Genomic DNA, 15,259 nt, shown 5'->3' on the forward strand with positions numbered 1-15,259 from the left:
AATGTCGTCTGTGGCTGTGTCATCAGCAGCGGCGCTGGGATCACGTTGATTCATTTTTGTTTCCTCTTTGTTGACAGCTTCCGGTGATGTGGCTGTTTTATCATATGGTAAACATCATATCATATCATGAGGCCCATGGGTCCCTGAGAGGCTGATATAGTCCCTTTTTTTTTCCAAGAGGAACTTTAGCTCAGAGCAGCAATGCAACCTGCTCCCGCACTAGCTAGTGGCCGGGACTGTCTGTTCATCCACGCGGCCTGCCATAGGTAACTATGGGTTAGAACAGAAGTGAGTCAGCCAAGAAAAAATGAGTAGCTCATCAGGGATCAGGGCCTGTGGAAGCCCGCCCCCCAGCCCCCCACAACTGGACTCATTTGGTCCTGGGGGTGGGAAAAAAAGGGGTGCTGGGATTTGGGGTCAGACCTTTGTCAGCAGTGGTGTGGGTGGAGGGCCCTGCCACTTGGAACAAAATGGAAGGAATGGAGCAAATTTGTTTGCTTTTGTAAAGCTGCAAGCATCCATTTGACCAGCTTTTCACTTCCTTAACGAGAGCTTCCCCTGGGCCACGTGGAAGATGTTTCTACTGGGGTGATGGTTGATGCTGCAGTCTAAGGAGGAGGCTGGTGGTGACTGAGAGGAGTCTGAGGGTCTGAGCGTCAGCTGCAGGGGCACTCAGGCATCCAGGTGGGCTGTTACGGAGGTGAACTTGCAGGACTTGTTCCTGGTTGGAGAATCAGAGGCTCCATCAGGAGCTTCTGGGTGCTTGGCTTGGCTGACTGGATGGGAGATGGGGGACTGGACAGTGGGGAGCACATTGAGTGGAGGGTGTGCGGGTACCATGGGAGAGGTGAGTGGGGGAGGAGGCAGTCTGGCCACCCTTGGATGTAACTGGTCTGGAGCTCAGGATGGAAATTGAGGCTAGGGAACTGGAGCTTGAAGTCAGAAAATTCCCAGTTCATTTCAGAGAGTATAAGGCTGATAAACAATGGCCAGGCGCCCCCTCCAGGATATCACCCACGGCAGAAGTAACCATGGGGATGACAAAGATGCATCTGACCCTTAGTCCCAGTACCTTCGAGGAAGTGGAACAGCTTGTGACTTCACAGCTCAAATCTGACCTGGGGTGATCAGCTCATAGCAATTGTACCTTGAGAGAGAATGAGAGGAGAGAGCAGGGAGGGAGAGATGAATGGAGAAAGATTGAAAGAATCGCCTGGAATTTTTTTTTTTTTTTAAACATGAAGGCTCTTACAGTCATTGCCAAGGGTCACAGACTTGCGAGAATGTTCATCAGGCTTCTTTGAGAAGATGGGAGCATGTAGAGAGAAGCCCCGCCTTCTTTCTTAGTCCGGAGAGCTGGAGTTTCTTCTGAAGCTGATTTTGCTGGGAAAGGAGCTGTCTGTCCCCAGGCTCACCTGAGAGAAGAAACTTGAGTCTTGCATTTGGAAGCTGTGCTAACGTGAGGAGAGGTATTCTAGGGAACACCTGTACTTCGGGACCAGATTCACCGGCAACTCAGGTCATGTCCCTGTCACCTCTTAGCTTCATGACCTTGGGAATTCTCTTCACCTCTCTGAGCTCTTGATTCCTCATCCATTAGCTAAGACACAGTCTTGAGATAGCCCGAACTTTAAGTTCTTGGAGCACTCGAGTTCTCAGTGAATGATCATTTTATTCTCTTCCTGTTCGGATCCCTTTCCTTCATCCTGGGTTCTTAAGTTTTCTGCCTAATTAGCTGGATTTTGACAATTGGTTGAGACAGACCTGGTCCTCCCTTTCCTGGCTTTTCCTCCTGGGAAAGTGACTGGATAAACCTGGAGGAACTGTTCTGCTGCTGCTGCTGCTGCTGCTACTGCTAAGTCGCTTCAGTCGTGTCTGACTCTGTGCGACACCAGAGACGGCAGCCCACCAGGCTCCCCCGTCCCTGGGATTCTCCAGGCAAGAACACTGGAGTGGGTTGCCATTTCCTCCTCCAATGCATGAAAGTGCAAAGTGAAAGTGAAGTCGCTCAGTCGTTTCCGACTCCCAGCGACCCCATGGACTGCAGCCTACCAGGCTCCTCTGTCCATGGGATTTGCCAGGCAAGAGTACTGGAGTGGGTTGCCATTGCCTTCTCTGGGAGGAACTGTTCTAAGAGTAGCCAATTCAATGTCAGAACCCATGGGCTGCCTCTGGCTCTCTACAGTGACCTCGGGAGTCATCTCTTTGCCTCTTGAGGAATGCAGGCAGTATTTTTTGGTAAGCTACTTCTCAACACATCAGTTATAACATGAATAATCCTAGTACTTGTTAAAAATGCCTTTATATCCACTTTTCAGGTTGATGACAACCTTATGTACTACTACTCTTATTATTATCAGTACCACTTTTATTATTATATTATCACCACTCTTATTATTACCTCCATTTTATGGTTGAGGAAACTGATGCTCAAAGAAGTGAAGTGTCTGGCAAGGCCATGCAGCAAGGACATTTAAGGACAAATAAGTACCCAGAACTATGGCTCCATAACCCATTTTCTCTGCTATACCTCGATGACACCCTGCCCAGCTGTGGCTTGCCTGACTTCCTCCCTTTCTGCCCTTTCTCCCCTTTTGTTTTTGTCTGTATCAAATTTGCACTGGGCTGCACTAGATGTGTTGCTGGGAGACCCGCAGACGGGCAAGACCGAAGCCTTGCTCTGGAGGAGCTTGCAAACGTGCGGTTTAGACAAGAAGATGCCAACCAACTTCTTGTCTGTGTCCTTGTAGGGGCACCTCCTCTGAGATGCCTCCCCTGATCTTCCGAGTCTGATGACTGGTCTGAGCTCTGCAGGTCATAAGGGGGTCATGCGTACTACTGTGCTGCGCTATTCTGGTACCTTCAGCCTCTGGTCCCTGGAGGGTAGGGTGGCAGTGGCCCACTCGTGTGTTCTCAGCTCTCGGAAGGGGGTATAGTATAGAGTGAGTGTCCGGTGTGTTACAGCTTGAGCCCCACCCAGTCTTGGGACTGCCTCAGCGTCCATCCCTGATAATACATCCTGAGTCAGGATACAGAAAACCTGCCCCTGGTGGCTATGACCTGGGCACACTCAGACTGGAGGGTGTCCAGGTATGTGGGGAAAGATCCTGAGGGTGCCTGTAGACCAGACCCAGAGCACAGTCAGTGGGGAGAATGCGGAATGCAAGGGACGCATCAGTGCAAAGGGGCCAGGCCTCATTATTCCTGTCAGGCAGATGGGTACATTAGCATAAAAGTGGTGGGGAGAATTAGAAGTGAGAAGCTAGCAGTTTTTAAAGGGTTGGTGTCTGTGGCCTGTTGCTAAAAACAAGCGGCGACAGCACACCAATAAGACAAAAAGAAACAGATACCCAGCTGAAGCCTCGGGACTCATATTACAGGATACTGACTTAGCGTTCCATCCATTTGTCGGTCCACTCAGCGTCTGAGGCTTGTGCTCTGCTTTCGGCCTGACCTGTGGTTGGCACTATGTAAGATAGCCCACTGGTGAGATTGTCACCCTGGTTGCAGGTGAGGCAAACAGGCTCACAGAGGCTGGGCATTTTCCCGAGTTCCATGCCCAGGAGGCTGTGGAGCCAGGCTGTACTTACAGGCCTGAAGCAGGGGCCTTGGCTGAGTGTAAGGGGTGAGGGAAGCTGCTGCCAGGGGAAGGGGGGCCAGGCTACCAGAGAATCACAGCCAGGGGCTGCTGCTGAGCCCACCGAGCTGCCAGTCACCTCTTTCCTTCTTCTCTTCCGCTTCTGGCCAAAGGTTGGGGATGTTGGCACTCTGTCTCAGGCCACAACTCTTCTCACCTTCCCCCCAATACTACACGGTGGAATGCCAGAACCAGTCTCCCCAGGAGGGTGGCCATGTCTAACAGTCAGCAGAGTCCAGACCCCTCTCCCGCCTGCAAGTCTCTGGTCACCACGCTTTCTGCTCTGGTCTCTGTCCCACTCATCATCTGCTGGCCCAGCCTCCTTCCAGCTCCCTCTGCCTCCTTTCTCAGCCCCCTCCTGCCCATTCTCCTCGCTCCCCAAAGGAAGACTCTTCCTAATGCATGTATGGGTGCATACATGCATGATGCATTTGCTGCCCTTCTAACCATCCCACGGCTTCCACAGGTGCCCTGCTCATTTGCCTCCTCCCACAGGTGCCCTCACCTGCCCTAAGTCCTGGTCCTTTCCTCGTAACGTATGTCGTATGCCTCCCCGTCTTTGTTCATGCTGTCTCTTCCAACCAAACTGCCTTACCTGCCTCCACCATTGGGCAAACTCCCTTCTCACCCCTCAGCACCCAACTCAAATGGCCCTGCCTGTGAAGGCTTGCCTGCCCACCCATGTGCAGTCTGTCCCTCCCCCTCGGGATTCCCACACCTGCTGTATAACCTTCCAGAGACACAGTGTTGGCATCAGCTTTACCTGCTGTGTCTCCCACTATCTTCATCTTTGCACCCCAAAAGCCTAGTGAATGCTTGGCCACCCTAGGCACCAAATGATATCTTTAATAAATGAGCAGGTAAATGAATAAACAAACAAAATATCCCCATGGTTGATGGAAGAACTCCATGCTGATAAACACCAGAGCTCTGGCTGACTCATTTTCAATATATTTATTTAAAATTGGGGCCATATCTTTGCTTCTAAGCTTCTTGCTGATGACACATTCTCATAGATGTCCTCTTCCTGATATCACATTCCCCGGGAGGTGAGACCTCTTTTATAGCTTTGCCATTTGCTTCTTCCAGTTTTTTATCAAAATCCCAGGGGCTGCCTTCCATTGACGGGATTCTAATATTTGCTGACAGCAGCAAATGGAGATAAGCGATTTTACTTTATTATCTGTTGTCTTGGTTTTTATTGCTCTCTTATTTTTTTTAATTTTGAGAAACACTTTAGGTAAGTTATTAAAAACACTGCCTGCTGGGTTAGGAGCAGAGTCATTATCTGGCATGAAGAGAATTTGCATGTGAGTGCTTGGTGGGAAAAAAAAGGCTGCAAGAGTATTTGATGTTTATTATTGCACTTCTGGCTAGGGCTTTATTGAAAATCAGAACAAAGATGCAAGCCTATGTTTATGGCTGGGTGCTTTCTCTTGGCCTCATGAAATTGCACTATTGGAGTAACCTTGAGAAACATATATTACTGAGAATTGAAAAGCGAATGTGGCTTATTTTTTTTTTTTTTTAACAAAACATTTCCCTGGGAGAGAAAACGTCTGTGGTGCTGTCTCAGGCGGAATGTGCGCAGGGTGTGAGGCTCGTGCAAGCCCTGGATGACTCGGTGACAGCTCCACTCCAGAGCCTCATGCCTGGGCTGCTGTTATTGCCAGGTTGTCATTCTCATTGATTCAAACACTGGCACATAAATGCTGTAGTCAAGCAAATTACTTGTTAGTAAGTTTGGTATAGAAGACTCCTAGAATTTAGTGAATATTCTTATTTCCTGTGGGACTCCTGAGGGAGTTGGCCGATTTAAAGTCTGCACACCAGTTGTTAAACTGTTAGAGGTATGTAACCAAGCTTTGGGGGAATATTTATACCATGGCAATGAGCAAACACTAAATCATGCATCACCCTCCTTTCCGAGCCCAGGGCAGTTAACCAGCACGCTTGTGTGAAGAGCAGTACAGAAAAGGGGAATTCTGTGGGTTGGAGGTTTGGCACTGTGGGTTTATACAAACGACAGCGAGTCATTTCATGTCTCTGAACCTGCATTTCCCAAGCTGTAAAATAAGACAATGCTGTCTGCACCATAGGCCTGGCCTGAGGACAAAATGAGACAACATAAGCCCCACAGAAGCTTTAGAAATGTGAATCTCCTCCTGTTTCATTTCTGGGAAGTTGGTCACGCAGTGGATGGAATGCTCCCACCTAGGGCGGGCCTCAGTGGGGAGCCACAGCCGGCTGCATCTCACTAGGCCCTCTGTCTCAACACCGTGGCTCAGCTCTTTCTCCTCTCCCACCCTTTCCACCAGGCCAGCTTTTGGCCTTCCAGTTCCATCCCACCTTTGCCTTTCCACCTTTGTGTGGTTAGGACAACCATCAGATCTTGCTTGAGAAATCCCCGGCGGCCCCCACGTCCTGTGGTCAACAGTGTGAGCTTTTAGCTGGCACTGCAGGCTCCCCAGAGGTGGCCCCTGCTGCTCGTCCCTCTGCCATTCCCTGTTCTCAGTGCTTCAGGCCTCTCTCAGTTCTACAAAACCACCTCTCCTTTCACCTCTCCTGGTCTTTGCCCATGCGGTTTCCTCTGGCTCGACTGCCTACATTTTCTGCCTTGTGACTCAGACCAGGTCTCACCTCCTTTCTGAAACTTACCCTTGATTCCCCAAGTCACTTTCTCATCTGGAGTCCCAGAGTCCCAGCCTTTCCTGCACCCATCACTCCCCTGAGATGGCACATTGACTTCACCTAGAGTTCCCGTGATACCTGGTTGGATTGCTGAAAGTAGTGAAGGGCTTCATAAAGTTTTCTCACGTCCCCTGCTGGGATAATAAAAGGAAGATAGATGTTCATGGAAAGTGAAACAAGATTTAAAAATTATTATTTTTACTTAATTGATTTCATTGAGCTCTTATTATGTGCTGTGTAGTTTGCTAGTCATTTTCCATTTTATCTTTAACTCATGAAGTAGGCATTGTTTCTGACGTACAGGTAAGGAAACTGAGGATCAGATAGGTTAGTTAAGACGCTCAACGTCACACAGCTAATAAGGTACAGTCAGGCTTTCTGGCTCAGAGGGGTATGTTTGTCTGTGATGTGCATATATGTTTGTGTGTGTGCCCTTTTGTCTGTATCAGCTTCCAAATCAGGAAACCCTACACATATGGGGAATTGGCTAAATTAAACTAAACTGAAAAGCGGTTTACTAGAATGCTAAAATTTTGCTGCCTATCCCTGTTATTTGCCAAGCATTAGGCCAATTTTTCTTTGGCTCTCTTTTTTTCTTCTCTTTAAATACGCTGTTTGGCCAAATCCTAAAAGCATTGACCCAAAAGGAAAAAGAGAAGCAAACACTTCCCAAGGGAGAAGTGCTGTTTTCCTCATGGCTTGCCGTGTGGCTTGCCTCCTGGTCCTCTCACACAGTAGGAGGGTTAATCTCCTCGACTTTCTCACTCCCTGGGCCTCTGCTGCTGCAGTGCATGATTATTTTAAATGGGACTTAAAAAAATTATGATATTTAAGCTCCTGGAACTGTCAGAGGAAGACAGGTCCTAACAAAGTGATTGTCTGTGCAGCTTTGTCGTGTCACCACCATGTTCTATAATTATAAGAAAACTAGTCGTCATAGCAACTGCCTCAGAGGCCTGGCTTCCTCCTGGAGATGCTGGCAAGCTCCTCAGCTCTGTGATCCGAACAATTGCGGGGGAGTTTGTTTCTCTGAAGGGATTCAGCTCTCTCTTGGGCAGTAATCGTGAACCCATTCTAAGTCTCTACAACCTGAGCTCAGTTTCACTATACAGTCTGACAGACTTGAGTTCAAATGCCAGTTTGAGAACTCACTAGCTGTGTGAGCATGTCACCTTACTTCCCTGAGCCTCAGTTTCCTCTTTAGGAATATGAGTAAGCTTGCCAATGCCCACTTCTGAGGGTTGTTGTAATAACCGTGTTTAGGGTGTGCCAGGCAAAGTGCCTGGCACACAGACACTCGAATATATATATTGAACATCTTCCGCTTCACCTCTTCACTGCTAACAAATGAAAAAAGAAAAATATTGAATTAGAGAAGTATGGATGTTTTCATAATCTTTTTTATTATTATTAATTTTGTTAGCATTTGTATCTAGGAAAACAAGTAAATAGAAATTCTAGGCTGAATAATTTATATCAAGGAGAGAGAGTTGAAAAGAGAGGAGAGAGGAAAAACAAATGAAGATTCAGCTAGATGAAACTAAATTTGCTTTATTTTTTTCTTTTACTTTGGAGCATAGTTGATTAACAGTATTGTTTTAGTTTCAGGTGTATAGCAAAGTGATGTATCTATTCCTTTTCAACTTCTTTTATCTGAAAAGAAATGACAGAAATGAACTTACTTACAAAAACAGAAAGAAACTCCCAGACTTAGAGAATGAGCTGACGGTTGCTGGGGGGAAGGGGTAGTTAGGGAGTTTGGGAAGGTCATGTACACACTGCTGTATTCGAAATGGACAGAGCTCGGGCGGGAGGAGCGGCAGCGGTCAGGCTACTCAGCTTCGCGAAGGCTCTCGGCGTGCCGCGGCCCTCAGGCACCCGGCTCTCGCCCGCCCCGTCGCCACGATGCCCAAGAGGAAGGTCAGCTCCGCCGAGGGGGCGGCGAAGGAGGAGCCCAAGAGGAGGTCGGCGAGGTTGTCAGCTAAACCGGCTCCTGCAAAAGTGGAAACGAAGCCAAAAAAGGCGTCGGGAAAGGATAAATCTTCAGACAAAAAAGTGCAAACAAAAGGGAAAAGAGCAAAGGGAAAACAGGCGGAAGTGGCGAGCCAGGAGACTAAAGAAGACTTACCTGCAGAAAACGGAGAGAATAAAAACGAGGAGAGCCCAGCCTCTGATGAAGCAGAAGAGAAAGAAGCCAAGTCGGATTAATAACCACATACCGAGTCCTGTCAGTGGTCCCTGTTTCCCTTCTTGTACAATCCAGAGGAATATTTTTATCAACTATTTTGTAAATGCAAGTTTTTTAGTAGCTCTAGAAACATTTTTAAAAAGGAGGGAATCCCACCTCATCCCATTTTTTAAGTGTAAATGCTTTTTTTTAAGAGGTGAAATCATTTGCTGGTTGTTTATTTTTTGGTACAACCAGAAAATAGTGGGATATTGGATACGGGAGGCTTTGATTGTCTTGGGTGTCAGCTTAACATTCCGTAGATGGGGGGTAGCTTTTATATCCTGTAACACAAAAGCATACTAAATGGCAGTTTGGAGTCAGTTGTGCATTTAATGTCTTGAGCACTTGAAATTACTTCTCTTCCCATATCGTTTTGGTAGAATTATTTCCTACAGCAAACCACTTTTTGATCTTGGCTCTCCTGGTCAGAATTTTGTGCACTATACTATAACATCTTTCGTCGTGGTAGTCCAGTTTTCCTAGTAACTTGGTTAATGTGCTGTGAACGATTGACAGTTTGGGTATGTAGTGTATATGATATTAAATTGTGAATCAGTGGGACTTATGATGTAACAACATATCAATATTTGAAGATATTGGTACTTGATATCCTGTTAAGGAAAGTTTGCTCCAAATTTTAAGCTGGAAGTCACTGGAATAACTGTTATGAATCACAACTACATGATATTTTAGATTTCTGGTACATATGTGAAGAATTGTGTACAAATTGAAATGTCTGTGTAGTGATCCTCAAAACAACCAATAAAATCTCAGTTATAAAAGAAAAAAAAAAAAAAAGGAAATGGACAACAAGCAAGGACCTATTATTGTAGATCCTTGTCAGTTACCTTATTTTAAATACAGCAGTGTGTACATGTCAATCCCTCACCTCCAGTCTAGCCCTAGCCCCACTCCTCCCTACTGGTAACCATTAAGTTCCTCCTCTGAGTCTGTGAGTGTGCTTTGTAAATAAGTTATTTCTGTTGTATGTGTGTGTGTGTGTTTTTAAGATTCCATATGTAAGTGATATCATATATTTGTCTTTCTGTGTCTGACTTCACTTAGTATGATGATCTTTAGACCCATCCATGTGAAACTGATATTTAGAATTCCTCCAACACTTTAAAAACAATTGCATTTCTCTGAGGCTAAGAAAAAAGATATCTGATCTCTAAAAAATATTCTAACCTGAGTAAGGAAACCTGGTTTCTAGTCTTAGTCTCTGAGCTTCAGTTTGCTCATCTGTGGAATGAGGGAGCTGAGTGGGAGGGTCCCCAAGGGCGCTTCTGTCTGAGATGTTCTAAGGCAGCGCTTTCCATCAGGGGTGACTTTGTTCCCCAGGAGACATTTTTGGTCGTCACCAGTCTGTATGTGTGTTTGAATGTATCTGTGCTACTGGTCTCCAATCCAGTGGGTTAAGTAAGGCCAGAGATGCTGTTAAATATCCTATGACGAACAGGACAGCTCCCCACAATGAAGCATTACCCTACCTAAAATATCAATAGTGCTGAGGCTGAGGAAAACTTGGCCCAGGATTTATCACTAAATTTATTGGTCTGAAAATGGGAATTACGCCCCTGTCACCCTACCATGACATATTAGATTTGTTGAATATTCAGTTTCTTATCCTAGCTGTCTCCTGGAGATTTGAAGCCCTAGAAAAATTAGTAAAGGTAAAAACAAGACCTCTCAAGGTCCTAAGGGACTTGATAAAATACGAGATAGTCACAGAAAGTGGGCAAAATGAATTCTTTTGAATTTTCTTTTCCCTTGGTACTGCATAACTCTTAATGGATCAAAGGTGATTGTTCACGGGCAAAGTAAAATGTACACGATGCAATTTTAAATCCATAAATAGCTTTATTATCTTTATAGGTAGGACAAAAATAAGTCATGTATATATTTCAACTGCATCCCTCATTTTCCAGCTTGTCTTTGATTTTGACATTCCAAGCTCTAGCCAGTGTTTGTCTCTTCTGAGAGTCATTTTGTGACTACCTTTCCCTGCTGCTTAAAGCTCTTCTGGGGCTTCCCCTGGCCCTCAGGGTGAAATCTAAACTCCTAAGTCTACTGTCCCTGGTCCTCAGCACCTCTTTCTCATCTCTTCAGCCTCCTCTCCTTTCTCACTGCACACCCCTCACACCAACCTAAATTACTCATGGAATGCTGGACGCACTCTGTCCTATCCTGCGTCCACTCCTCCAAACAGCTGTTTCTTCCGCCCTGAATGCTTTTCTCTCTGCTGTGGTCTAGCATGCACCTTTTCATCGCACAGGCTGGCTCACGCATCCCCTTCCGGGTGAAGGCTGTTCTCACAGCCCCTCCTCGCGCCCCCACTGTCGGCTGTGGTCCTGCCCCTTTCTTCCCCGGGACCTCATTCACTGGGGAGTTTGTCAGCTCAACCTCCTCCTCGCAGTGGTTTTCTTGCTTGTGTTTTCTCCGGCCCTATGAAAGCCTGGGCTCTTGAGGACAGGCACCACCCTTGGTTCACTTCTGAATCCTCTCCTCTGACTATTGACCCTGGGACCTTAGGGGTCAGTAACTTTTAAAATATGCGTAAGAATTGGATGAAGGTACTCAACAGTACAACCTTCCATTTATAAAAAGATAAATACTAGTGTACAACATGATAAATATAATTAATGTTGCGGTATGTTACATATGAAAGTTGGTAAGAGAGTAAATCCTAAGAGTATTCATCGCAAGGAGAAACTTTTTCTTTTATTTTGTATTCATACGGGATGATGGGTGTTCACTAAATTTATTGTAGCAGTCATTTCATAAGGTATGTAAGTCAAATGATTATGCTGTACACCTGAAACGTATTCAACGCTATATGTCAATTATATCTCAATAAAACTGGGAGAAATAAATAAAGCAAAAGTTTTGGAGATTTTGTGTAGGAAATGCCCATTGAAGAGCACTTAGATTGCTGGGTAGAGAAAACTTTACACAGATAAGAAGTTGACGATAACTAAAATCTGCTTTAAACTATAAAAAAGTAATACATATAGTACATGCACAAAATTCCAACGGTATAGAAAGACAAAAACTGAAAAAATGTCTCCCCTTCTCTCCACAATCCTTTTCATCCAAACTATCCATTGTCAATGTCTGTGCTATCCAGATTGGAAGCTTCTAGCCACGTGTGACTATATATATTTAAATTAATCAAAATAAACTAGAATTCAAAATTGAATTTCTGAGTCACGCAAGCCACATTTCAAGTGCTCGATAATCACGTGAGCCTAGCAGCTACCATTCTGGACAGATTTACAGGGCATCATCATGTTGCAGAAAGCTCTGTTGACTAGCCCAGGAACATCGCCTTATGTTTCTATTCAGAGGCATTTTTTACACATCAGCATATACATATATATGCATATGCACATTTGATATTCTTTTTCTCAAATGAGACCATTTTATATACATTCTTCTGTACCTTGCTTTTTTTTTCGCTCTTAATAATGTATCTCAGATATCTTTCCACATCAGCACATTGGGCTCCTTTTTTATTCTTGTTAATGACTGTAGACTGAGGATTTTTGCAGTCTTTCTCCATCAGTCCCCTATTGTTTCAGCTTTCAGTCTTTTGCTGCGTAGAGCTCTGCTTCAGTACGTTTCCTAGTATATGTGTTTTTACACACACACACACACACACCCTTCATATATTTCTACAAGTATATTTGTAAGGTATGAGAATCTGTATTGTCCAAAGTTTCCAGAGTTAATGAGAGTCTTCAATTTTAATAAATTTTACCAAATTACCTTCCAAAAAGTTCCCAAGAATCTATACATCCTCCTTTGTGCCTACAAATGTGTTTTCCCCCATGTTGCCAGCATCTGTTTTAATTAAGTTTAACAGTTTCACTGGAAGATTGGATATATTTACTTGGGATAAACAGTAATGGAAAAGAATATGAAAAGAATGTCTATATGTGTATAATGGAGTCACTTTGCTGTACAACAGAGATTGGCACAACATTGTAAATCGACTGTACTTTGAAAATTAAAAAATTAAATTAAATTTTAAAGAAAGTTTCATCAGTCTGATGGGTAGAAAAAGGCTCTTCACCTTTGCTTCGGTCTGTATGTCTTTCATTGCTGGTGAGGGCGTGCCTCTTCCCGCATACCAATTGACTGTTTAACGCATCCTTCCTGGAACACACCCTGCTTGGTCAGACCATTTGCTCTTCCTTCCTAGTGATTTGCATGACCTCTTCCAGAAGCTGAGAACTTAGTCATTCTCACTTATTTAGTATTTTCTCAGTTGTCCTTTGCCTTTTTGTTTTGTTTATGGTAAAACTTCTTTCTTCAGCCTGCAGTATTTCTTACTTTTGCTTTAATTCAAATTAATCACAGACTCCCGATTATGGGTACATTTGACACTATAAAAATGAAAGCCTTCTCTCACCGTAAACTCATGTTTTCTTCTGCCACTTTTGTGATTTTGTGTTAATGTTTGGATTCATCTGGAATTTGTAAACAGTAGACTGGGAGTCCAGTTTTACTTCTTTTTGAACGGCAGTTTGACGGTTGATCTATGATTACTCCTTCGTCCTTCCTCTGACTTGACATGCCACATTTTTTAGATATTTCCTATGCATTTGAGTTTACTTCTCTGCACTTTTCTTCCATGTATCTGACAATTATTTGCTATCAATAACCGAGACAATGCCAAACTGTTTCAATTAATAGTTTTATAATACTTCTTAAAAATCTGTGTATTAAAAATCTGTATTCTTCTACTTTTCAAGAACTCTCAATCCATTCTTGCACACTTACTTTTCCAGATACATATTAATGTATCTTTAGGTCCAAAAACTCTTGTTAACTTTCAAATTTGGGTTGCATGAATTCAAAGATTAACTTGAAGAGGACTACATCTTTATTTAGTCTATTTATTTTTAAAAAATTTGTATTGGACTATAGTTGATTTACAATGTTGTGTTGCTTTCTGTGGTACAACTCTTGTTAACTTTCAAATTTGGGTTGCATGAATTCAAAGATTAACTTGAAGAGGACTACATCTTTATTTAGTCTATTTATTTTTAAAAAATTTGTATTGGACTATAGTTGATTTACAATGTTGTGTTGCTTTCTGTGGTACAACTCATATGTATATGAGTTATACATATACATATACCCACTCTTTTTAAGATTCTGTTTCCATATAGGTCATTACGGAGTATGGAGTAGAGCTCCCCATGCTATATGCTGCTGCTGCTGCTAAGTCGCTTCAGCTGTGTCCGACTCTGTGCGACCCCATAGATGGCAGCCCATCAGGCTCCCCCTTCCCTGGGATTCTCCAGGCAAGAACACTGGAGTGGGTTGCCATTTCCTTCTCCAGTGCATGAAAGTGAAAAGTGAAGGTGAAGTCGCTCAGTCGTGTCTGACTCTAGCAACCCCATGGACTGCAGCCTACTGGGCTCCTCCGTCCATGGGATTTTCTAGGCAAAAGTACCCCCATACTATATTAGTAGGTCCTTATTAGTTATCTACATATAGTAGTACATATATGTCAATCCCAAATTCCCAATTTATCTCTCCCCTCACTTTCACCCCTGGTAACCATGATTATTTTCTACATCTATAATTCTAATTCTGTTTTGTACAATTTTTGTAGACTCTATGCATAAGAGATATCAAATAAGATTTAATTTTGCATTTGTTAAAATCTCCTTTTGAGGTTCTCAGTTAAACTTTAAAATCATCTTTACAGTTCTTATTAAATTTATTCCAAAGTATTTTACCTAATTTTTGTTGGTATCCTAAAAGGCCCTTTTCTGCCATTATATTTGCTAACTTAATTTTTATTAAGTTATTACTTATACTTAATAAAGATACTTTGAATTTTGTACTTTTATTTGCCACCACACAGTTACCAATTTCTCTTATTATTTCTAATAGTTTATCTAAAAATTCAATTCTTTGTCTTTTCTACACATATAATTGTATCTTCTGTCCATAATACTAATATTGCTTCCCTTTTGGTATATTTAGTTTTCTTATGTTATTTCCTCCTTGAAATTATTAGGCTCCTAATATCATTTTTGCACGGGTCAGTACTTTAGATCTACTGTTTCTAGCATCTCACCATGTAAATTTTGATGATTTTTTTCCCCCTCAAAAGCTCTTTCTGCATTTATGGAGATGATCATATGGTTCATTTTCTTCAACCTGGTAAATTATACTGATAGACTTTTAAATATTAATTCACTCTTACATTTCCTATTTGGTCGTTGTGTATCACTGCATTCTGTTTGCTAATATCTTATTTAACACTGTCACTTTAATCATAATGAAAAGTTTTGTTGAGCTTCTTTTCGTGTATGTGCCATTTTTGTCAGGTAAGGTTATTAGAGTTATACTGTTTTTGTAAAGAGAATGTACATGCCTTTTCCTTTCTCCACACTTTAGAATATTGGAAAGGCCGAGAAATAATGATTCGTTGAGCCCTTTATAAAACAAAGTTAACCCATAAAGTCATTTGGCTTAGTGTTATTGGGAGGGCGTGGGTCATTTTCAGTAAACAAGTGGAGAGTTATTAATAATAAACAAATTCCATTTGTATCCAGATATCTCTCTGAAGCTTTAAAAGGTGACGTACGAAGTGCACTCATTGACATTCTCCTAATTGTAGCTCCCTTTAGTAATTTTTCTTGTAGTGGCCCCATTCAGTCAATATGTATTTAGACAGT

The 15,259-nt window shown here is 43.2% G+C and overlaps 2 protein-coding genes across 2 annotated transcripts in view; both read left to right on the plus strand.

Moving 5' to 3' along the window:
• Positions 1-15,259, plus strand: part of NSG2 (neuronal vesicle trafficking associated 2) — a 71,782-nt gene that overhangs the window by 21,946 nt on the left and 34,577 nt on the right.
• On the plus strand, positions 8,134-8,733 carry LOC104975196 (non-histone chromosomal protein HMG-14-like). Its single transcript, XM_059878851.1, has one exon. The coding sequence runs from the start codon at positions 8,234-8,236 to the stop codon at positions 8,534-8,536; it is 303 nt and encodes a 100-aa protein (XP_059734834.1). The 5' UTR covers positions 8,134-8,233; the 3' UTR covers positions 8,537-8,733.

Source organism: Bos taurus, chromosome 20, assembly GCF_002263795.3.
Source record: "Bos taurus isolate L1 Dominette 01449 registration number 42190680 breed Hereford chromosome 20, ARS-UCD2.0, whole genome shotgun sequence".
Lineage (NCBI taxonomy): Eukaryota > Metazoa > Chordata > Mammalia > Artiodactyla > Bovidae > Bos > Bos taurus.

Bases quoted from the DNA above. Each gene is read 5' to 3' on its own strand.
- LOC104975196 (XM_059878851.1), top strand. From the start codon at position 8,234: ATGCCCAAGAGGAAGGTCAGCTCCGCCGAGGGGGCGGCGAAGGAGGAG.